The sequence below is a fragment of the Peromyscus maniculatus genome, chromosome 5 (assembly GCF_049852395.1).
Source record: "Peromyscus maniculatus bairdii isolate BWxNUB_F1_BW_parent chromosome 5, HU_Pman_BW_mat_3.1, whole genome shotgun sequence".
NCBI classification, from domain to species: domain Eukaryota; kingdom Metazoa; phylum Chordata; class Mammalia; order Rodentia; family Cricetidae; genus Peromyscus; species Peromyscus maniculatus.
In genome coordinates, this window is record NC_134856.1 from 28,572,501 (window position 1) to 28,596,167 (window position 23,667).

A 23,667-nucleotide genomic window follows, 5' to 3' on the forward strand; every position below is an offset into this window, starting at 1 on the left:
TCATGCCAGTAGTAGTGCTATAATCATGAAATCAGTTGCAGAAGCTGCCCCCAAACTTTAACAGAGAGAACCACTTCCTTTGGTCAAGATCTCTGCCCCTTGCTGGTGCACTATATCCAGCCATATATGCCTCCTCTCCGGCACCTGTCTCTCTACGCCTCTATCTTCTCCAGCTACCTGACATACCCAAGATCTCAAGGTGCTCCATCCACCTCAAATAAATGTCCCTCGTGCCTCCTCTGGGCTTATTACACTTTGTATTTCAGAACTCAGCCTCAGAATCTCTCTCTGGCAGCTATTCATGACCCAGACTAGGTTTGCTGCCTCCTCATGTGCCCCCACGACACCCTCCATTAACCCTATGAGAACACTTAACACATGCTCCATTGTATTTGCCAATGTATTTGCTTGCCTGCAAGTTCCTCGAGGCAAGTTGCCATCACTCCCACATATCATTGCATCTCCTATGCCCATCTTAAGACACTTGATGAATGAGGGTTTTTTTTTTTAAAGCAACTGTAGTTGACTCTATTAGACTGTTTTTCTCCCAGACCTAAAAGCAGACTTGATTACTGAATTTATTGACTATCTACTTCCCTGCCCCCACAAATCAGAATGTCTTAGGGCTCATAAATCTGAGAAAAACTTGTGAGAAACAGAATTCCACACTGAAACAGAATAGACCCCCATCCCTTTGTTTCTGGAGGCCAAGAATTCCTTTCCTATGGCTCAGGAATTATGCTATATGATTTCCTCTCTTTGGGAGTATATAACCAGTGGGAAAAAAATCTCTAAAATTACCATGCAATACTGATTATTTAAACTTATTTATGATGTGGTTTAGATAATTATATTTAAACCTACAAGTGATTTAGAATATCAAAATAAACATTCATATAACAAAACATTTCATTTGCTTTTTAGAGAATAGGGAATGAGTTACGTTTCTGGCATTGTGAAGACATGCTTGTTGCAAAAATCCATCTAAATGGCTTATTTAAGAATAAATGGACACATGAAATGACAGAGTGATAATTTATTAGCCAGTTTTCTGTTTGTTGTGAGGAAGTTGCTGTCTGGACAGACTTCAGAACCCTGTCCAGGTCTACCCCCTTCCCCTCTGACTGCTCATTTCCTGTGTCTGGGAACCTCATTGCTTTCTCTCATGGTCACGTGATGTAATTATTCTCATGTGGGGCTGCGCCTCTAACCCTTGGCATCTGCCTACAGCACAGCTTCCCCCACTTCAGCTGGGGGGATGGAAGCTGTCCGTACTGCAGGACTCTTCCCCTGGCCAAGGAGGGGACGATGGTTTCCATCATTTTTGGGAGGTGCTGAGAGGTAAAGGGAGCCATGGCTGATGGGATTCCTCCATCAAAGAGTTTACCTCATTACCAGAGTTTGCTTTATTCCATACTGAACATAAAATGCACATATGGAACCAGTTTAGAAAATATTTTTTATGTAATGTACAAGTGCGTGCGCGCGCGCGTGTGTGTGTGTGTGTGTGTGTGTGTGTGTGTGTGTGTTTGCGTGTGCGCGCGCGCATGCATGCGTGTGTGTTGCCTTGATTTCAGTATTCTGATCGGTAAAAGCAGACAGGCTAGCTTTTTGGTTCTGATGTAGTTTTGTGGTGTAAGATTGTGAGTTGCAGAAGGTGATCCAGTTAGTGTGGACTGTGCAAAGCAAGGTGAATGGGAGAGGACGGAATGTGCAGCCTCTGAAGCTGATGTTAGTCTAGCAAGACAAACGTGGACTGTTGTAAGAAGTCTCATCAGAATAGACCTGACACCCTCCTGGGATTCTAAGACTCCTTCTGGACCCACCATGCTCTCTTGGGAGTGATGACGATGACTTCCTATATCTACAGTTTTGTTTTTAACTGGGGCCAGCTGTTCTAGACAAACATCTGCACTGAGAAGTTAACTGCTGAAACTAAGTGCAATAATAAAACGGAATGTGTCATTCAGTATAAATTGTTGATAGTCTGGTATCTAAATTTCAGCATCAACAGTGTTCATCTAAATTTGGGGAGTTTGAACTCTCCCCTACTGTGGTCCTTGACTTCAGAATCCTGAAGCAGATATGTCCCCAGAAATATCGATTGCACGCATATTAGTGTGAATTTAGTCTCTAAATTCCTCTTTCACTAGCATCTAGATTTTTAAACAACTTGCCATAGACTGCTACGAATAGTAGAGGCAGACTTCAAACTTTCCATGACTCTTGCTTAAACTCAGGGCTTGGGGCTGGGGAGATCACTCGTGGGTTAGAGTAATGTCTGCCCTCGCTGAGGATCTGAGTTTGATTCCAGCACTCACGTGGCAGTTCAAACCATCTGTAATCCTGGTTCCAGGGAAGCCATGCCTTTCATGCTCTTCTTGGGCACCAGGGTGCACAGACATGCATGCAGGCAGAACACTCTACACATAAAAACATGAGTAGAGAAGGGACAGGTTACACAAAACAGGACTCCAGTTCATTCAAGTTCGTGTTCACAGGCAAGAGGGATGGCAAATAATTAACGATTTGATTATTGAGTTTCATTAGGATTTTATTTCCTGGCTTGGAGATTTAGCTCAGTGGTAGAGCGCTTGCCTAGCAAGCGCAAGGCCCTGGGTTTGATCCTCAGCTCAAAAAAAAAAACCCAGGATTTTATTTCCTAAATGTTCTTCATTTATTGTACAATAAAGACTTTGGGGAAATAATAGCAAACAAAACACCCTTGTGGAGCTTAGATACGAAAGAAGAACAGATAGAGGGAGATAAATAAGTAAATGTGTATCTAGGACAAATGCTGAGAACAATAAAATGAGAAAGAAGAAAGAAACTATATTCATTGTAAAGTGGGTAGAGGAAGGGCCTTAAGTTACAACTGAATAGAACGTCTATGGGAACTGACGGTGTAATGGAGTGGCTGCCTGGGATACGCGAAGGTTTGGGTCTGTCTACAGCACCACAGGTCTGTCTCTTTGGGTGTTGTATTTTGTTTTCTAGGTTTGGGGCATTTGTTGTATTGTGTTTTGGGTTTTGGTTTTTTGGGTTTGTTTTTGGTTTTGGTTTTGTTTTTTTGAGAAAAAAACTTAAAGTTGGGAGAGCAGGAAGGAGGAGAGGATTTGGGAGGACTCAGGAGGGGAAGAAAATTAACGAAATATAGTTACATTTAAAAATAGTTTTTAATAATAAAAACAAATAAAATAAAAAAAACTGTGGAGGCACACACCTGTAATCCCAGCACTTGGGAAGTAGAGGCATTTCGGGTTTAAGGTCTTTCTCAACTACATACAGAATTCAAGGCCAGTGTGAACCACATTAAGACCCTTTCTCAAAAAAGAAAAAGACAGGAAAGGAAGAGAAAGGGGGAGGGGTGTGGAGGGATGGGGGAACAAACTTTGCTGACTATCTAAGGCAAAAGTATTCTAGGTACAGGAGTCAGCGAGGTCAGAGGCCCTGTAACATGATTATACCCAGAAGGTTAAAAGAAAGCAAGGCAGCCCTGATGCCCCACGGGAGAGACAGAGTGGCAGTGGGGTGAACAGGACGGAGGGTGTGACAAGCGAGAAAGGCAGATCACAAGAGCCTAACAGAGGCTGGCACTTGTCTAAGTCGGGACAGTTCTGAGTTAAAGGAGACATGGTTAATAATTACCTATGGATAGATAATAGACACAAATCAGGAGTGATTTGTGTGTATAGTAAAATGGGGAAAGAAAATATATACTTATATATAAATTGTAAAGCAGGTAGAGGAAGAACAAAATTTTATATGGGGAACTGGACTGTAATAAAGTACGATGGATAAAGTCGGAAACATGGTCCATCTATCTCCAAGTCTTTGTGAAGTCCCTGGCTTTCTTCTCTGAATGAGCTGGGAAGTATGAGAATAGGTCTGTGCAGGGAGGCATGGACTGGTTTGGACTCTAATGAGAGCATCCCACATGTAATGTTGAGAAGCATCTCCACATTAATAAAGCAGAAATGGGCTATCATAAAAGATGTTATGTGCCAATCTTCTTACAGTCGTTAATTTATCTACTGTGTGTGGGCTCGTGCCATCGCGCAAGTGTGGCGGTCAGAGGACAACTTGTGGGACTCGGCCTCCGTCCACCATCTGGGCTTCAGGGATCAAACTCGGGTTGGCAGGCTTGGTGGCCAGCACCATTACCTAATGAGCCATCTCGTGGGCCCAGTATTCTGATATTTATCCTGAGAATGGTATTCCCTAAACTTAGTGTCCACCCTCTGTCAGGCTCGCTAAGGCTATCTCCCTAAGAAATTTACAACATGCCACTGTTAAATGGGAAAACCGATGCACAGAGTATTTAAGTAAATCTCCTGAGTTCATGCAATGTGCATGTGCAGAGTCACCACCAGGGTTCTGACACCAGAGGCTCTGCCGTAACTCAGTGACAGCTACTTCTCTTCCCAGCACCTCCTAAAGTAAGTGCATCCAAACACCGACACTATCCCAGAAACACAGCTCCCAAGACCTCGGTGACAAGAGCCATCCATCTTTCTTCTCATGTACAGTTTTAAACTTTATTTGTCCACCTATCTATTCATGGCACTGGGAATGGAACCCAGGCCCTCAAATACATCAGGCAAGTGTTCTGCCGCTGAGCTACAGCCCACGGCCCCTAGCAGTTCAGTTCTGTATTTAGAATGGAAATAACATATTCTTAAGGAAAGTGTGGACACAAGAGTTTTCTCTCCAATATTGCATCTGGGCCATAAGGCTTGCACACTACCTCAGAGTACCTGGTTATCAGGACTCGTGTACCCTATGTTCATTGTCTTGACAGTGACAGAAAAAAACATGGAAAATAAAATATAAATAAACAGACTCAGAAGAAAGGTTGAATTCTTGCATGCCTAGACATGCACTCAGAGAAAAACTTCTGGCCAAACTAACATCTCATAATGTTTCATTTAGCAATTGAAAGGCCAGGCAACTTGTCTCTAGACACATTACAGAAAGATGAGTGTCTGTGGCTCATGCACCCTGTCAGCTGAGATGGAAACATGGGCTTGGCTGGTAGAACTGAAGGCTCTCTTTGTAGGCTTCCTTCCCGTGGGCTTACCAGGTGCACAAGAATTTAAAGGAGTCTGTGGAAATGTAACGGGTGACATCTAGGGAAATGTCTAAACTGATTGTTAAAGTCAAAAGTCCTCAGTTTTAAAGTTATTTTTATTTTAAATTGGCATGTGATCACTGTATGTATTTACAAGATAAAGAGGCATTTCAGTATTTGTGGTACAGTGTGTGATGACAGGATCCCATTATCTGCATCCATCACCATTTGGTTGTGCTGGCACACTGGGAATCCTCCCTACCAGGCGTGTTTCTCCTAGTCTGCAGCCTACAGTTGAGTCTTCTCAGCGTCTCTTCTCTTACAGCCACAGAGCATTGCCAGGTCCTCCAGCGCAGCTGTCTGGATCCTCTAGCCATCCTCCCTCGGTCTCATCTGCCCTCCCCTCTTTCCTGGTAGCCCCTATTCTGCTCTGAGACCATTTTCCAGCTTCTAACGGTGATAAAATGCTCTCCTTACCTCATCATAGCTTATTTTGCTCAACATAACACATTTCAGTCCATCCATATCACCATGAACAATGGGGCAAATTCCCCACTTTTATGGGGCCCACACATAAAGTATACCTACTATGAAATAGTTCCACTGAATCAAATTAATGGAGAATTTTATTATTTTTCCCTAATTTAAAATATAAGTCTTGAGCATATTCACACTCTCCAAAATCATTGCCTGGATGCATGCCTATTTGCCAAATATGGAATGTTAGGCCTCTGTATATGTATGTTTTTTGTCATATAAAGGAACTTTGCAGAATGTATGTTAAAAAAAAAAAAAAAAAAAAGGAGGGACCTGAGCACTGTGAGGGTTTAGCTCACAGGAAGACTTAAATCTTAAGTCCTCAGAGTTAAGTGTCTGGAGTTACTGGAATTTCTCCTTAAAGGGTCTTTCCCCAACTATTGCCAGAGATTTGTTCGTTTATAGAAATATCTATAAAAATTTTGGTACTAGCCCATCATTTAAGTGCCATAATATAAGTTAGACATCCTGTAGCAGATACATACTAAAAGTGTGCTCCATCGACAGCTCTTGACTCCATCCAAGTGAGCACATGCACACCACTGTAACCAAGACACAAAGTGAGCACATGCACACCACTGTAACCAAGACACAAAGTGAGCACATGCACACCACTGTAACCAAGACACAAAGTGAGCACATGCACACCACTGTAGCCAAGACACAAAGTGAGCACATGCACACCACTATAACCAAGACAGAATGCTTTCAGCTCCAGGACATCCCCACTCACCATCGGAACCCTGAAGAAGCCCTTTCCTGACTTCTGATGATGTGAGTGTGTCCACTTTTCTGCTTCATTTCTACGGATTCAGCTCATGCGATCTATTATTCTGTGTGTGACTTCTTTGTCTCGCCATCAAGCCTCTGACAGTCATCATGTGCTGGTGTTGGGCGATGGCTCATTCGTTCTCACTGTGGGTTAGTATCTCTTTCTGTGAATAGGGACTTAAATAGTTTTCAGTTGTTATGAGATGTGTACATGTGACATTCTCACATGTGTTCTTGTGCACACACATATGTATTCTTATGCACACATGTATGCACTTCTGTTGCATGTACAGGTATATACTCAATAGACACATCATAATTCTTTATACTAATATATTTATATTTTAATTAACAAGTTTGAGGAACTATATCAGAACATGGTACAGAATTATAATGGAGGCAGAATTTTCTAGAAAGAATTTTTTTTTTTCTGATTCAAAAACTTTAGCTATCCATGTAGCCTAGTGTAAACTTTGTATATTTCACTTACTGGCCTTTCAAGGAAATCTGTTATTTCTCCCCATATGGATAATCCCCAAGTCAGCTCACACGCTGACCAGGCATCTGAAAAAGCAGAGGGAAACTGAGGAAAGTTGTGAGTTCAAGTTACACATGTTCTTTGATGATACCGGCAAATATTAAAGTTAGTCTGAATCCCAGGGAAGTTTTAGAATCTTTTTGTTTGTTTGTTTGTTTGTTTGTTTGTTTGTAATAGGACCTCACTATGTAGTTCTGTCTAGTCTGGAACTCACTGTGTAGACCAGGCTAGCTTCTAACTCACCAAGATACAACTGCCTCTCCCTTCCAAGTACTAGGACTAAAGGCCACTTGGCTTGTTGAATGTTTTGAAACCATAGAACACAGAAAAAATATATACTATTTTTAATGTAAAACACCTATAAAAACATCTCTTCGAAAACATCTTTCTCCCAGAATAATAGATCCAGCTGAAGTTCCAGCAGTCAAATTAATCTCAAAAGATACGGAGAGAAGTAAAGTTTGGCTTCAGTTTTTACAGACAGTATTCCTTGTAAACCATAAGGAACACCCCGTGAAGCACAGGTTAGGAGACCCTGGGTAAAGGTGCACACCCCGTGAAGCACAAGTTAGGAGACCCTGGGTAAAGGCGCACCCCGTGAAGCACAGGTCAGGAGACCCTGGGTAAAGGCGCACCCCGTGAAGCACAGGTTAGGAAACCCTGGGTAAAGGCGCACCCCGTGAAGCACAGGTTAGGAGGTCCTGGGTAAAGGCGCACCCCGTGAAGCACAGGTCAGGAGACCGTGGGTAAAGGTGCACACACCGTGAAGCACAGGTTAGGAGGTCCTGGGTAAAGGCGCACCCCGTGAAGCACAGGTTAGGAGGCGCTGGGTAGAACTGATACTTCTCTAGCAGTCAGAACCAGGTTGATGGGGTTCTCTCAACAATTTCTCTGAGGTTATTTTTGCAAAGTGGCATGCCCCAGGTGTGCCTGGTTCTCGGTAATCCGGTCACTGCACCACACTAACACAAGATGAGTATGCCGAGGGGATTAATAGTAAAAACTTTCTAAATTATAAAGCATAAGCGTAAATCTGAAAGAAATAACTCCTTTTTAGCCACCAGCAAAATGTACATCACAGCATGCCCAAAACCAAATTTATCTAAATGCAGTCCACATACTAAGTAGAAGTATCCACAAGTACATTTGGTCACGCCTCACCGAAACTGAACACGTTTTCAACTCTTTGTCCCGTGTTTAGCCATGTTCATTACAGTGACTTTCAAGTCGTGAAGAGGCACACCAGGCAGCCAGAGTTTTAAGTGGCATTCATGTTTCTAGGAAGGGAAAGAAGGGAAACTTAGCCCTCTTATCTTTAGAGAAGTTTCATGCTAATCAGTAATTAGTCTCTAAAGCTCTTAAAGGATAAAAAAAAATTACAAACTTGAAGTATTCAATATGAATGTTTCTATACTTCATATTTGTTTGGATGGCCAATTAAGTCACATAATGGTAAGTAAAGGAAGGGACTTTCCTCCACTAATACTGAAAAGGTCAGGCACTTCTTTCACAGCTGTAAGGAGGGCCAAGGGGCAGCAGGAGGGGAGGCCAGTGGAGGTGAGAAATGCCTGCTGTGCTCCTGGCTTACCACGGTGTGCACACACATGCCTGGAACCCTGTGGCACAATGTTCTCTGTACACACAGACCTTTGCACACTGCTGGAGAGAAATGCCTGCTGTGCTCCATTGGTTTACCACGGTGTGCACACACTTGCCTGGAACCGTGTGACACAATGTTCTCTGTACACACAGACCTTTGCACACTGCTGGAGAGAAGTGGGGAAACTACAGGGGATGGATGGAGGAGAGCAGAGTCAGGTGATGAAGACTCCTAAGGCTCATCTCTTAGATGCTAGCATTCCAAAGACATCATCCTGTGTGGATTTGAGGAGGGTAAGGTGCAGGGTGTAAGAATTACACCTACGGTTCCAGCTATGAAAGGACCTGAAGAACCAGAACACAGCTATTTATAACTTCGCAGAGGTGGTCATTCCAATCAGCCATTGTCTTAGTTACTGTCCTATTGTTGTGACAAGACACCATGACAATGGCAACTTATTTATAGAAGAGTTTATTTGGGGCTTATAGTTTAGAAGGTGAGTCCATGACATCATGGCAGGGAGCATGGCAGCAGGCAGGCAGGCAGGCACTGGAGCAGTAGCTGAGAGTTTACATCTCAATCTGCATCTGCAAGCAAGAGGCAGAGAGACAGAGACAGAGAGACAGAGAAAGAGAGACAGAGAAGACAGAAACAGAGACAGAGAGAGAAAGACTGGGAACAGCATGGGTTTTTGAAACCTCAAAGCCCGCCCCCACTGACATACTGCCTCCAACACGGCCACACCTTCTGATTCTTCCCAAACAGTTCCACTGACTGGGTCCCAGCCATTCGCATATATGAGCCTTTCTCAATCACACCATCACAACCCTACTTGCAAGTGAAGCTCTGCAGCAGCCTCCGGTTGCGGCGTCATCCATGGCTCCTGTGGATTTGAAACTCATTCCTTGTTTACAGGGCACTGGTGAACTGTCTGAGGTGATGAACATCTAGTTCCCTGTGAAATCCCAGGCGACAAAGCTGGTTCTAGAGCTGACAGTATCTGATAAAAATTCCTCTCTCAGCCAGAATTTCTGGATATGTGATGAATGACATAGATGGTATTGGATTGCTTTTCAGGGTCTGTGAATCTGGGTCCAAGCCCACTTTTTCTTCAGATTACCCCTTCTCCATTTATGTCTTTACATTTGATAAAAGTGTTGAGAGAAAATTCAAATTTTCCTTTTTTTTTTTTTTTGTGAGGAATAGACACACACAGAGAACCAGTCTTCCCATTTCTGTTTCTTTTATGTGGCTAGTGGTGGGTTGTTTGTTTGTTTGTTTGTTTGTTTGTTTGTTTGTTTGTTTGTTTGTTTGTTTTGACAGGGTGTTATTCTGGACCTAGACAAGCTTTGACTTGAACTCATGGTAATCCTCCTGCCTTAGCTTCCCGAGTTCTGGGATTATAGGTATGAGCTATCATGCCTGGCTTTCCTGTTTAGTTAGTTAGTTGTTAGTTAGATGTAATTAGTAGACAAAGTAACGGGTTTCCGTATAGTAGTCCCTCCCTTACTCCTCTCCTCCACCTCCCTCCACTCCGCCCCTGCTTGCACCATTCCATATTCCAGTTTCCTAATCAATATTCTGCCCCTTGGTCTTTTCATTTGTCGTTACATCCCAGAGGCCTTTGAGAATATATAAAATGTTACTTCATTGTTTTTGCAGTTTCACACTCCTCCAATGTGAGAGAGCATCATAGCTTATACGATCATCTGTGCCCATCTTTTGCTTTATGATTATAGATGAACATGCACGTCCTACTTATAAGTAAGGGTGTGATGAGCACAGGGGAAACTTCCTCACATAGGACCCTGCAGCCAAGGGCTACTATGCAGGTTGCTTAGGCAACTGTTGCCAATTTGTCTCCATAGTAGTTACATTTCCTGGGCTCCCACTAACAATGTGAAGGGTCTCTGCTTCCTAACATGTTTGTTTAATGGAGATTTTCTTTCCTTTGTCTTGCCTTTCTGCAATGCCAAGGAAAATGTTGTAATGCAGGCCCCTGAGTAAAGCACTTGCCACACAAGTGTGAGGAACTGAATTTGAATTAGCAGAGCCCACATAAAAGCCAGATACAGTGGCATGCATCTGTGACCCCAGTGCTCCCAGGATGGGTTGGGAGGTGGGGACAGGAGGATCTCCAGGAACTGTGGGCCAACTAGCCTGGCATGCACAGCAGAAAAGCAACAAAGAGACCTTGTCTTAAACAGGGTGTGAAACAAATTCTGAATTCCACATGTGAACTGTACCGTTCTCTCCCTCCCCTCCCTCTCTCCCCCCTCTCTCTTTCTCTCTCTCTCCTTCTCCTCCCTCTCTCTCTCTTTCACTCACTCGCTTCACTAATGTTGCTTGTAAAAATAGTGAAATAAATTGGAATAATTTTGGAAAATGTATTGGGTCTCAGAATAAAATGCTCAAGATAAATCATTTACTTATGCTTAAAAATAAAGAAGACACTAATTCAAAAAAAATAGAGTATAATGCTAGACATTTTCCTACTCTGGGGCAATCAGTAATGTACATTCAGAGTCAGTGAATTCTACACTCTCATTATTTCAGAATTCATCCACCTGAAAATTGTCAAGTCCATTCATCTTCATACTAAATTATTGTTGTTAGAAAAAAGAATCTATGGCACAATTTTCCAGCATACTGTATATCACAAAATATTCCAAATGGGACCAAATTACTTCCATCTTCCTGGAAGAGATTTTCATTTGAGGTTGAAAATAAAGTGAGGCTGCCATGGAGATAACAGATTATGCTTTTTTCCAGAATCGAATTTGTGACCAGTGACAACTGTCTTCCATTTCATTTTCACTTGCATTTTTTGACAGAGATTAATGAAAATCACAGAATCCAATATGAAAACCTGGTCCAAATTGTGCCAGCCGGGCTATAGCACAGGCAGGAGTTGGAGCCTGAGATAGAAGTCTCTAGTGACTCTTTACGGCTGATGTCATGTGGTGGCCATGACTGCTTGGCTCTGGGTCTCACTGGACTGAGCTAAGTGACAGGACCCCGGTGTGCTGTGCCCTCCCCCATGTGGAGGCCTGAGGCCCAGGGTGAGCACAGATCCCAGAAACCAAGAAGTGATGGGAACCAAGTTTTCATTCCCATGCAGAGATCCTGTCCATTCAGGAACCCGAAGACTCAGCGGCCTCACTAAGAGTCCTGTGTCTCCCGCCACTGTCCACTTCCGATTGTCATGTTAAAAGTTAGGGGAGGCTAGAGGCTAGAACTGTAACAAAAAAGTGAGGACCATAAGTTTCCAATTAAGATCATAGGGTTTTGTTTGTTTGTTTGTTTGTTTGTTTGTTTTACTGTAACAACAAACAAAATAAAATATCACCAAGATTTTTCTGTGATCTTGAATAAGTTATGTGGCATTTCTATCCCGTTGTGTCGTCTCATCTTTAAAAGCATCTTGAGGGCCAGCAAGATGGCTCAGTGGGTAGAGTCACTTGCCACCAAGCCCCATGACCTGAGTCTGACAACAGGAACCCACATGGTAGAAGGAAAGAGCCTACTTCAGCAAGTTGTCTTCTCACACACACACACACACACACACACACACACACACACACACACACACACGCACACACACACAGTAAACATACACATACCTACACACACCACACACACATCTCTCACACACACATGCCACACATGCATATACACCACACACCCATATATATACAAATACACACACACACACCAATAAAAAATGTAAATATATATGTATGTATATTGATCTAGATTAATTTTCTCTAACCTTTTGGTCTCAGGTCATTTTTGTATTCTTAAAAGTTGTTGAAGGGGCAAAAGTGCTTGTTGCTTCCAGAGGACCTGAGTTCAGGTCCCAGCATCCACCTCAGGCAGCCCCCAACTGTCTATAACTCCATCCCCAGGGGATCTCAAGCCTTCTTCTGGCCCCCTCCACCCCCGCATACATGTATACGTACTCACACACAGACATACACATACACATAAGTAAAAGTAAAAACAAACTCTTTCAGATTTAGCATACAGTTGAGGCCTCCATAACTAGTGTCTTTATTATTACAAGTAGAAACTTGGAATTCTGTAGAATATATATGCCTTAATTCACAGGAAAGTAAAGTAAACCCATCAAACATTAGGCTATTTTTATGGGGAAAGTTATGTTTTAAAGCAAAAAATTAATTAGAATAATGGCATTAATTTGAATCTGAATAAATATCTTTAATGTCTAGCTTAATAAAATGCAGCTGAATTCTCCTATTAATTCCTGGTTTGGATCTGTTGAATTCTGTTGTTTTGGTTTAAATACATACGTGAAAACATCTGGTCCCTCACATATACATTGTTGGAGGAAAAAGAGAACATTAATAGCTTTTTCATATAATCATGACTATTCTTTAATACAATGGCCAAACTCTGCCTTTGGCAGTTTTTTAAGATTGACTTTGATATGGCCTGAGAAACTGCTGATGAACTTTGCATACTCTTGCCCCAAAAACTCTCATGTTCTTTGCAAGCATCTTTAGAAGCACATGGCTTTGTAACGTCTGTCAGTAGATGAGTACTAGGTTGGGTTTTTTTTTTCCTTTCAATTCATATAGATCTTCTAAATGTTGGCCTCTTTGTGGTGTGGCACCAAAAATGCATCCACCAGAACCACTACCAGCTTTGTGAGCGAGGGGACTAAAAAGATTCACCCTCTTCACGGAGCTTGAAGACTGAAAGGAGATCGCGCTGTCCTGACCAGTGTGACCGTCCCGATGATACAGATAAAACAAGTCAAACTCATTTTCAAAACTTGAAATAAGTATGATGTACATAACAGACCCTCGACCAGAAGCTGGAAATTAATTAATTGGAATTGTCTATGAAGTCGCTATAATATTTACATTGTGATGTTTATAACCCACTGAGTTAACTTACTATACGGTTTAGCTTTTCCTTTGAAAGTCATAAAGTAGGCTTCCCACATTCAAAGCATACTGTCTTTAGGCTTTAACTGTGGAATTCCCAAGTCCTGACAACCTTCATGCTTTTGTGTAGGGGAAAAAGAGAGGAATGAAGGACTAAGGAAATCTGTGGGAAAACAGAAGAGGAATTGGGGCAGCAGAGTGATCATGCAGACTAGGGAGAAGGCAGTGGGCAGGCTACAAGTAAATGAAGCAATGGTTTCAAAGAAGTACATTCCAGTTGGATATGGAAACAATACATCAGTAAGGGCTCACTGAGAATTTGGGGCTGGCTGAATTCCGGCCCAGCGTTTTTTAACTGGCAGAGACCAGAACTGAGACTCAAAGATTTCAGCTGGGGCTTGAGCTCAAAGCCAGATGTCCACTGCGCCCCCCCCCCCCCCCCCCCCCCCCCCCGCAATGCGTCCTCTCTGTGTTAAAGGGGCCTCGTGTGACTCTGATAGTCTTAGCACTGTGCAGAGCACTTCGCCAGGCTCCTGAAGCCTGACGGAAGACTTGTTAAAACACATGTCCCTTTCACAGGCAGTCCCTTGGTAACGGAGTCCTCTTGCCTTTGCTGGTTCTGATTTATGCTTCTGCTGTTAGAACTGCGATGTTACCCTCTAATGAATTCCTGTTACTAGATAGCCAGAACCACCCCCATCCTCCTTCCCCATCATAGCAGCCGCAGCGTCGGTGGTACTCTTCCTCAGAACACATACGGCATCGTTTCCTTCATGCTCCATACCCTGTCTTTACAGGCTCATCGTTTCCACACACACACAAGGTAGTTGTGAACACACGACACACTCCACAATGGGGAACTAACTCCAGTTCTGAAGAATTTGCACATTAGTCAGTGCATCTGCTGCATGTTTTCAAATATTCTGTTCCATTCTCCTGATTGTTGCCACCATTGTCCCTGGTAAGTGCTGAGAGACTACTACTAAGTCCTCACTGGGGACCTCTGCTCATTCATTTGCTCAGGTTTCGCTGTTTTGTCTGCTTGTCTGAAATAAGCTCAGAGTGTCCTAACACAGAGATTTATGATTATGAGAAAGTCCAGATTTTTCCATTAGCTTTTAGGCCTTGTTACGTGTCCTCCTCAGTGCACTTATTGTCTGTCAATAACTCTGCTTGCCTTTCATGACACCAAATCGCAGGCCTCCAATCACAACTTGAAATCCTTTCTCCATCCAGGCAGTCAGGGCTCACTCTTCTCCAAACTAACCCGCTAAGCACCAACCCATGCACTCGATGCTACATAGTAAAATTTCAGTATTGAGAACATCTCAGTTTTCTGCTTTAAAATTATACTCTTTCCACCCAGTGACCCTTTGGTTTTATGTTTGCAAACTGGGAAGTCTTAGGTCCTTTGTTTCGGGATCAGGTTACTCAAGGGAACACTCTGGTTCCCACCCACCGGGTGCCTGAGACTGCAGTATGAAAAGCCCCTCCCCTAGGTGGGCAGTCTTTCCTCTAGAGAAAGAAATCCTCTGGCCCTGGAACTCTGTTTTGTTTTGCTTTTTCGTTCGGTTGCTTTTGTTTTGTGTTGCGTTGTGTTGTTTTGTTTTGTTTTTGAAACAAGGTTTCTCTGTGTAGCCCTCGAGCCCTAGAACTCACTCTGTAGACCAGGCTGGCCTCAAACTCACAGAGATCCTCCTGCCTCTGTGTCCCTAGCACTGGGACTAAAGGTGTGCACCACCACATCCACCACTGCATCTGTCTTTGAAAATCATTTTCTGGGCTAGAGATGGCTCAGTGATTAAAGGGTAGGCTCACAAGCAAGGAGGAGGGGGCACATTTCCTTCCTTTCTATTCTCTCTTCCCCTGGTTAGTATTAACATCTGTGTTTCAGATTCCAGAAACTGAAGGAAGCCTATTGGTGAAATTATTAAGGCCACTCCACATAGTTAAAAGGGAGGTTTATTTTGTGGAGTAACTTACAAGTGAAGGGATTGGTTACAGGGTCTGGGAAAGGTGTAGCGCAGTCCGGCAGTGTTCTCTGGAGAACTCTGCTCAGTCTACCTCCAGGGTCCAGGAACCAAGAGAGTCAGCGCACCCAGAGATCAGGTCTTCAGGGTCCTCTCTCAGCCCTGCCTTGTAGGCGTGACAGTTACTGGAGCCTCAATGGGGCTTGGAACTTCCAGATCAAAGATGGAATGGTTACCCACTACATCTCCCCCTTTTGTCTAAATAAGAAGGTTCTAACTTAATACAAGATTATATACAAAGGAATGGCTATCAAATATTGTCCAGGAGTAATGAGGGATAATGACCTAGATAAGATGGAACTTCAACCAATGCAAACAATATCAAGCAAGAAACACATACTAAAATCCAGAGATGTCTAGAGTGTAGATAAATGGCATGTTACAAAGATCATTCCAAAAGGTGTCCTATCCTAAAGAACCTGAATCTAATACTTAATATGTTCTATCTAAGATATTATATATATACTAAGTTGTAACTATAACTGCTAATCTTCAATCCCATCAAAGACCTGAGAAGGAATATAATGAATGGTACCTGAGAAATGGACCTTCAGTCCAAAAAAAAAAAAAAAAAGAGAGAGAGAGAGAATGAAAAACTGAATATTCAGAAGTAAATGATATGGCTAGTAGTTAAAAAAAGAATTGTAGCAACCATTCCATGCTTTCCAACACAAGTCAGAGGAGCAAGGCAAACCCTCAAGCCTCGGAACCTGCCCATTGCGGAGCCAACGTTCGCCCTGGCTGTGCACGAGATCCTGTATGACTCACTGTGCCACCACGGTCTTTCAGCATGCCAGCCACATGGTGCAGGCGCTCTCTTTACCAGAGTTTCCACTGAGGAACAGGGCTGTGTGCTCTTCGTGGTAAGATCACATAGCTTGTCCTTCTGTGGAGGTCCTGGTGTGTAGCTTAGAGCTTCAGGTGCCGTGACTTCTGCCTGTCTCCTAGACAATAAGTTCCTTGAGAATGGGGGGTCTTTGGCTTCTGTGAGGTCTGCTGCCACGCTGTACCAGGTACTCACATACTCTTCCTTTACCATCTGCTCTAGTTTGGATCTTGAACGCACCCAAAAGGCATTGGAGGCTTAGTTCCCAGCCATAGCACTGTGGGGTGGTAGAGCCCTAAGGAAAAGTCTAGAAGGAGGAAGTTGGGTCACTGGGGGCGTGTCCTCAACGAAGTCTGTGTGGCGCTGGCCCCTCCTCTTCCTCTGTCTTTGCTTCAGGTCTGCCATGAGGTGAGCAGTTTGCTCCAGCACACTCCCTGCCTTGAAGTGTTGGCTGCCTCATGGTAGGACCGAAGGCAACGAGAACGCCACAGACTCTGAAACCGTGAGCCACCACGAGTCTCCCTTTAAATCTGATTGTCCGGGATATTTGTCAGTGACAGTACTTCCTTAGCAAAATGAGACCCAAAATAGAGCTAGCTACGGGCCATTGTTGACAAAGTTCATATTTCTAGACCTTTCTCGTCCTAAGCTCTGAATTATCTCTGCTGCTACCCACAGTCATTAGTCCCTTGAGGAGGCTACTGCAGCTACCACCGTTTATAAAGGAAGACAGGAGAAGACAGAAGAGTGACCCAGTGTGCCTGAGTCATGGGTCAGAAGGTGGCCCAGGTCAGACCCAGTCCATAGCTGAAACCAGGTGTCCTCTGTTGTCCCTATGTCCCTGAGAGCACACACAGCCAGACCAGAACAGCATGCTCCTTCTCTGAATGCCGCATACTACCGGAGGTGAGAGGAACCTGACAACAAAAAGTGTGTGGATGACACAGAAGCCAGTTTTTACATTTGTGTGATAGCTCCGCCTCAATCCTGAAGCAATTAAGGCATAGTGGAAGAGCAAAACCCGTTCCCTGTCATAAGAGTGACTGATTTTATAGTCTGGCTGGAGATCTTCAATAACCGGAACTCATGTTCTCACTAAAAGACCTGCCTGGGTGTCACAGGCTTTGAAACCATTTCAGTCTGTGCTGGTGGGGGCATAGTCTTCTCTTCTACTGGCTTGATTGGGTAACAACGTGTATATCCCAACTCCTCTCAAAGAATGGAGGGAGAGAAAAGTAAAGCAAGGAGAGGAGAGGAGGGGAGAGGAGAGGAGGGGAGGAGAGGGAGAAAAGGAAAGGAGGAGGGGAGAGGAGAGGAGAGGAAAGGAGGAGGGGAGAGGAGAGGAGGAGGGAAGAGGAGAGGAGAGGAGAGGAGGAGGAAAGAGGAGAGGAGAGGAGGGGAGGGGAGGGGAGGGAGGAGAGGAAAGGAGGAGGGGAGGAAAGGAGGAGAGGAGAGGAAAGGAGGAGGGGAGAGGAGGAGGAGGGAAGAGGAAAGGAGGAGGGGAGAAGAGAGGAGGAGGGAAGAGGAGAGGAGGGAAGAGGAGAGGAGAGGAGGGGAGAGGAGGAGGGAAGAGGAGAGGAGGGGAGGGGAGGGAGGAAAGGAAAGGAGGAGAGGAGAGGAAAGGAGGAGAGGAAAGGAGGAGGGGAGAGGAGAGGAGAGAAGAGAGGAGAGGAGAGGAGAAGAGGAGGAGAGGAGAGGAGGGGAGGGGAGAGGAGAGGGAGGAAAGAAAAGGAGGAGAGGAAAGGAGAGGAGAGAAGAGGAGAAAAGAGGAGAGGAGAAGAGAAGGAGAGGAGAGGAGAGGAGAGGAGACCGAGGAAAGGAAAGGAGGAGGGGAGGGGAAGGGAGAGGAGGGGAAGATAAGAGAGAAGTCAGTCCCTGCTCTTGGAGGACTACTGTCTGTTGCTTCCAAGTGACCCACAATAATATGTTCCAGGGGAAGAGAACATTCTTCAAACGCCGAGGTTTAGCTATTGCAGACTATATTCATAAATCCTTCCTTCCTGTCTGGGATGGGCGGGTGAGACAAAGGGAAATGGAAAAATCGCTCAGCCTTGTGGGGGGGGTTGGGGTCGGGACAGAGGAGAAGCTGCTGCTGGTTTTCCGTGTACGGTTTTAAGATGTGGTGACAATGACAAAAACAATGCCTGAATGATGAGATTAAGTGGTGGCAGATATTAACATCTGGAATCAGAAAACATGGGTACAATTACTCACAATACCCGTTTTTCCCATTAGAGTCATATGTAAATGGCACATATATTTCAACTTGGGTTTACAAATTATAGAAATTGAAAATAATAGCATTGACAGTGTGTGTTCAGTTGGCAGAATTCCCACATTAGCATAGTCCTGACTGAGCCTCCCGAACGGCCACTGCACCACTGTGGCAGGTGTGAGACCATCCTCATTTGACTAGCAAGAAATAGAGTTCCAATAAGTTAAGGAGCTCACACTAGGTCATGCAGAAATGGGTCCTCTTCACCCTGTCCTGAGCATAGGAATGAACAAAGAGCATCAAGCCAGTGAGGCCCAAACACTAGAGTCCTTGTTGCTTTGACTGAATACCTCTGTGCCATGTCCTTAGGACAGTAAGGGACATGAGCCGGAAGGCACACGGCCCCAAACTATTAGGGTGGTTTTCTCCCTTGTGAATGTAGTGTGTGTAATATATATATCTGCTCATCCTGTTCTAACTGGCTACCAGCTCCCTTTCTCGATGCTCGTGGTGCTCCTAGAGTAATGGTTCTGACGCAGCATCTGAGCCTCTTGGCAGTTAGGAATGCCCATGCTTCACTTCAGCCCAACCCCCGAGCTGCTGAGTCACAAGTTCTAGGAAACAGTGCAGCAGTCTGTGTGGTAAGGAGCCCTCCCGGTACCTCTGTGCTGTTCAGTTCCCCCAAAGCAGCCAGCCTAGCTGCCCACACATCTTCCCTTTCCTTCTGTCCCCCTCCAAAGATTCTGGAGTAGTTCCTGGGATGGTATGCTTCAACCTCAGCAGCATTAACCTCCTGCATTGGGTGGTTATTTGGAAGAGATACTGCTCTGTGCCTTGCAAGATATTAGCAACATCCTCAGCATCTACCTCCCAGATGTCAGGAACATCTCTCCTAGTCTTTAATACCCAGAAGATTCTGATATTGTCACATATCCCCGAGAGATACAACATTCCCCCTGGAAGATCAGCACAGGTCTGGGTAGTGCCCCAAGTGCTGGGATTTTTTTTCACTAGCTCCCTTAATCTTTATACAAACCAATATTGAGAACTACTGCTCAGAGGTGTTTCTGCTGGTGAATCTGCAATAAACTAAAGAAGAAAACCTAAGCTTGTAGCATTGGATATGAAGTAACAGTAAGCCTACCTATGATGGGGGCTTCCTTTACCTACGCAGTAAGCAGGGATCACTAGGGTGTGATCTCATGTCGTCTATCCTGTGCCAGACTTTGCCCTTATTTCTGGTTGTCAGGCATGTTCCGGAAAAGCAGCACAAATTGACATTGTGCATACCAAATAAGATACTGCTTTGCAGAAAAATACAACATACAGAAGTGGACATAAAAGGTGCCTGGGGAACAGAGCCCTTCTGAAAACAGGCCCTCATGCGTGCATCAAATTATACGCATTTATAACCTGTGTCTGGCAGGTTTAAGAAAAAGACACCCTGTCGATTTTATGATGTTCACTTGACACAATCCAAATCAACCACACAATTTGCCATCTTAGAATGTGCATATGCTTCAGCTGGTTACAGCAAGGCCAGTGCCTCCTGCTGAGAGGACTGTCCTCTGGAGTGTGCAGTGCTCCTCTGAACTCTGCAGAAAGATAAGGATCCCACAGGACGTGCATCATCTCTGGCCTTGCGTGGACCTCCTAGGAAGCGATGTACCCACCACCCAAAGGAGGGTTTACGGCAAACAACCACCCTGTAACCTAGGCTGCCACTTCCCCTCTCAGCCTAGGTATCATTTCACTTAACAAAATAATGGAAATGCTACTTTGGAGCACTGATACCTTGGAAATAGAAATTAAATCACCGAGTAATTATGCTCTCCAAGCCTGCACACTGTTATTTCAGAACATGAAAACATGATCCTGAATTCACGAGTTAGAGTCACTGACTGGTTCAGGAGTGAGTAGGTGCCACTGATACATTCAGTACTGACTCTCTCTAGGTACCACATGGTGCTCTCAAAGAGACACAAACATGGAAATTTCATAACACAGGCCTTTTTATGGCAATAAAAATAAGCTATGACGCCCCATGCTCCAAAATGACCCTGTGAACCAGCTTGACTCAACAACTTGTTTGTTGTTTCTGCCGTGGACTTGATCCTCGCTTGCTGACACTAAAGAAATCAGCAGTTGTTTTTCTGTGGTCAAGATACCGTACTAAACCGCTGCTAACCAAGTGTGGTCCTGGCTTAAACTGTGTCATTAAAGCATTTTTCAGCCCCGAGACCTTCGGCCTAGGTAATAGTGCTTCCTATTCAATTACCCTAGAAAAAGAAAACACTATCAATAAACTTTTTAAAGTACTTTTGCCTTGTTTAAAAAAAAAGACAAAGTTTGTATGTACATTTGCAAGTTTTCAGTAAGAAAACACAGAGCTATCAGCAAGGGTTGCCTCTGGGTGGGAAGTTTGGGGCCTTGATAGCATTTGCCATAAACTGGGTAACCTGAGTTATTCCCTGGGGTCACATGGTGGAAGCAGAGAACCAATTCTGATCTCCACACTTGCTGTAACACATACATACATACACACACACACACACACACACACACACACACACACACACACACACACACAAATAAATAAGTAAGTAAATAAATAAATAAATGTAATAGAAAAATTAGGAAGCTGTGCACTGTGCTGTTGCCTTTATGACGCCCTCTCGTTTTGCTCCGGTCTTACTGCTAAGACAGAGCGAGTGGAAAGATCTCCCAATCTTCCAGCTGATTCTAGTTTGTGGCAAGTTGGCGTTAAAACCACGATCCTTGTCTTTCTAAGATGATGCAGCCCGGAAATCGTGTCTTGTGCCTTTACCTGCACCAGTCACTAGGCAGTCACAGTCATGTAATTATTCATGGAGTTCACAATAACGTCAGAGTTCAGAGCAGCATTTTAGTGGAGAGCCTGTGGATGTCCTGGGACAAAGTTTACGTGAAAATTTGATGAGCCGGTTGAGACAGTTATAGTGCCATGAGGAAGAGGCGGGGTCAGGTTGGATCGAAGGAAAGACTCTTTCAAAAGCTCTTCAGAAAGCGGGAGGGGTTTGAAAGCCCTTTTGAAAGGAGAAAACCTTCAATATCTGGTCACGTGTTCACACACACTAATAAAAGTGCAACTGGGGATACAAGGGGGGGTGCACGCTGGGCCAGCCCCATGTCTTATTCCCATCTCATCTTTGCAGCTGTTGGCGGGGCGCTGGCCTTTTGACCACAACGATTTTGGAGTGTTTCTCTGCAAGCTGTTCCCCTTTTTACAGAAATCCTCCGTGGGCATCACCGTCTTGAATCTCTGCGCTCTCAGTGTCGACAGGTAACGTGCCTCTTTCCTTTTGCTCTTAGTGGGTCTAGAAAATCACTGTTCTCAGAAAAGGAGTGGGTGAGTTGGTACCAGAGGCAAGTGTTAACCAAGGTCAAGTGAGTTAAGACATTAACAGTCTTGTCCCCAGTGTTTAGAGCTGCTTCCCACATTTGCTAATTAGTATCCATCTCAGACTCCCACAATCTGTACCTAGCACATTTTGCCAATGATACACAATTGACTTCCTTAAGACAATGAAAATAAAATAAAAATTAATATATTGATGGAATAAACTTGCTAAAAACAAGAGACCTGAAAATATGCAAACCCTGTATTTTAGACTGGTAATACACTGTTATTAATATGAAATGGAGAATACTGTTGAGTTATATTTCAAATGCTTGAGCCAAGAAATGACTGTAAAAAGTTGTTATGTTTTTCACCATACTTTTTTGAATGCCTAAAGTGTTTCATATTTTTCAAGAGAGGGCAACAAAAGGATACCTCGATCCAGTTCTGTGAGGATTCCTTAATCCTCACAAATGAAACCAAGGAAGAGCTTCCTAAACTGATGGTTATAGACCCAAAGTCGCAACAACAACAAAAAAAGGAATAATAAAAGTTTCTAAACATTCGATGATCAAAAATTAATTGAAAATCAAATGTGTAGTGAACCCAAGGTGTCTCTGTTCTGTTTGCCCACGTTGTACAAAGTGGCTGGGCGGCAGCCTTGGTTCGGAACCCACAGCACGACTTTTCAGTGTGTGCGTCCTCACACACACAGGGCCAGTGCACACTGCCTGAAACACCTTGGCCCAGATCCAAGACTATTGTCTGTTATGGATTGCAGTGTTTGTTGTACATATTAAACATAATGGTTTAATTACAGAAAACAAAGACTTGAATATTTCCCGCCGTCGTTGCTCAGCATGCGCATGTCTTTGCTTTGGCTTGTGTTAGAGTGTTTGGTTTTAAGAACTGTTGTTAGAGTCATTGACTTGAGTTTCATTTTAAAATATCAGTAAATGAATTGGGATTAGAACGAACTTTCCAACAATTTCTGAAACGGCTCCAAACATACTTTTGCCATTTTGTACTGTGTATTGTAAAAAGAGATATTCTCAGCATTGACAACTATAAAATCAAAAAATCTGTCAGTTCTGAAAAACATTGAAGATGGTCCACATGGTACAGTATCAAATAGTCAGCAAAGGTATAATTTTTTTAAAAATTATTTTATTTTACATATGTGTGTGCAGGTGCCCACAGAGCTAGAAGAGGGCATCCGATCCCTTAAAGCTGGAGTTAACAGGTTGTGAGCCAACATGGGTGCTGAGAACTGAATCTGGGTCTTCCTCAAGAGCAGCAAACACTCTTATCCACTAAACCATCTCCAGCTTCCCAAAGTAGTGTTCTTTATATAAAAATAAACAGGAACTCCCATGCCATTAGCATATACTATTGCATTCATTTTTAATAAATGATAAAATTGGGCCAGTGAGATGACACATTGGTAAAATCATTAGCCACGCAAGCCCCAACATAAGTTCAATGTTCAGAACAGATGAAAAGGGAAGAATTGACTCCACACACTTGTCTTCTGGTCGCTACAAATGCCCTGTGACATGCCACACACTTATTATTCACACACACAATAATAAGTAAATAAAGTTATATGTACATTAAACAATCGGGTTATTTACTCATGGTACATTATCAGTAAATGTTTCATCTGTGTGTCTCTATTATGTGCCTATATACATAGTATATCCAGAACGTTTTCTCAGGCAAGGGGCTAGAGAGACGCGTCCGTGTAAGACCATGCATGCTCTTCCGGAGGACCGGAGTTTGGTGCC

At 43.8% G+C, this 23,667-nt stretch overlaps 1 protein-coding gene and 1 long non-coding RNA gene across 2 annotated transcripts in view; one reads left to right on the plus strand and one right to left on the minus strand.

The window, feature by feature from the left end:
- Nucleotides 1–23,667, plus strand: part of Ednra (endothelin receptor type A) — a 64,094-nt gene that overhangs the window by 10,557 nt on the left and 29,870 nt on the right. Inside the window, exon 3 of the mRNA XM_042277512.2 lies at nucleotides 21,696–21,823. Within this exon, the coding sequence (XP_042133446.2) occupies nucleotides 21,696–21,823 (128 nt within the window). The remainder of the gene's footprint in view (nucleotides 1–21,695; nucleotides 21,824–23,667) is intronic.
- LOC143273113 (uncharacterized) overlaps nucleotides 20,496–23,667 on the minus strand; it is a 28,913-nt gene continuing 25,741 nt past the window's right edge. Inside the window, exon 5 of the long non-coding RNA XR_013051023.1 lies at nucleotides 20,496–20,780. This is a non-coding gene — a long non-coding RNA (uncharacterized LOC143273113). The remainder of the gene's footprint in view (nucleotides 20,781–23,667) is intronic.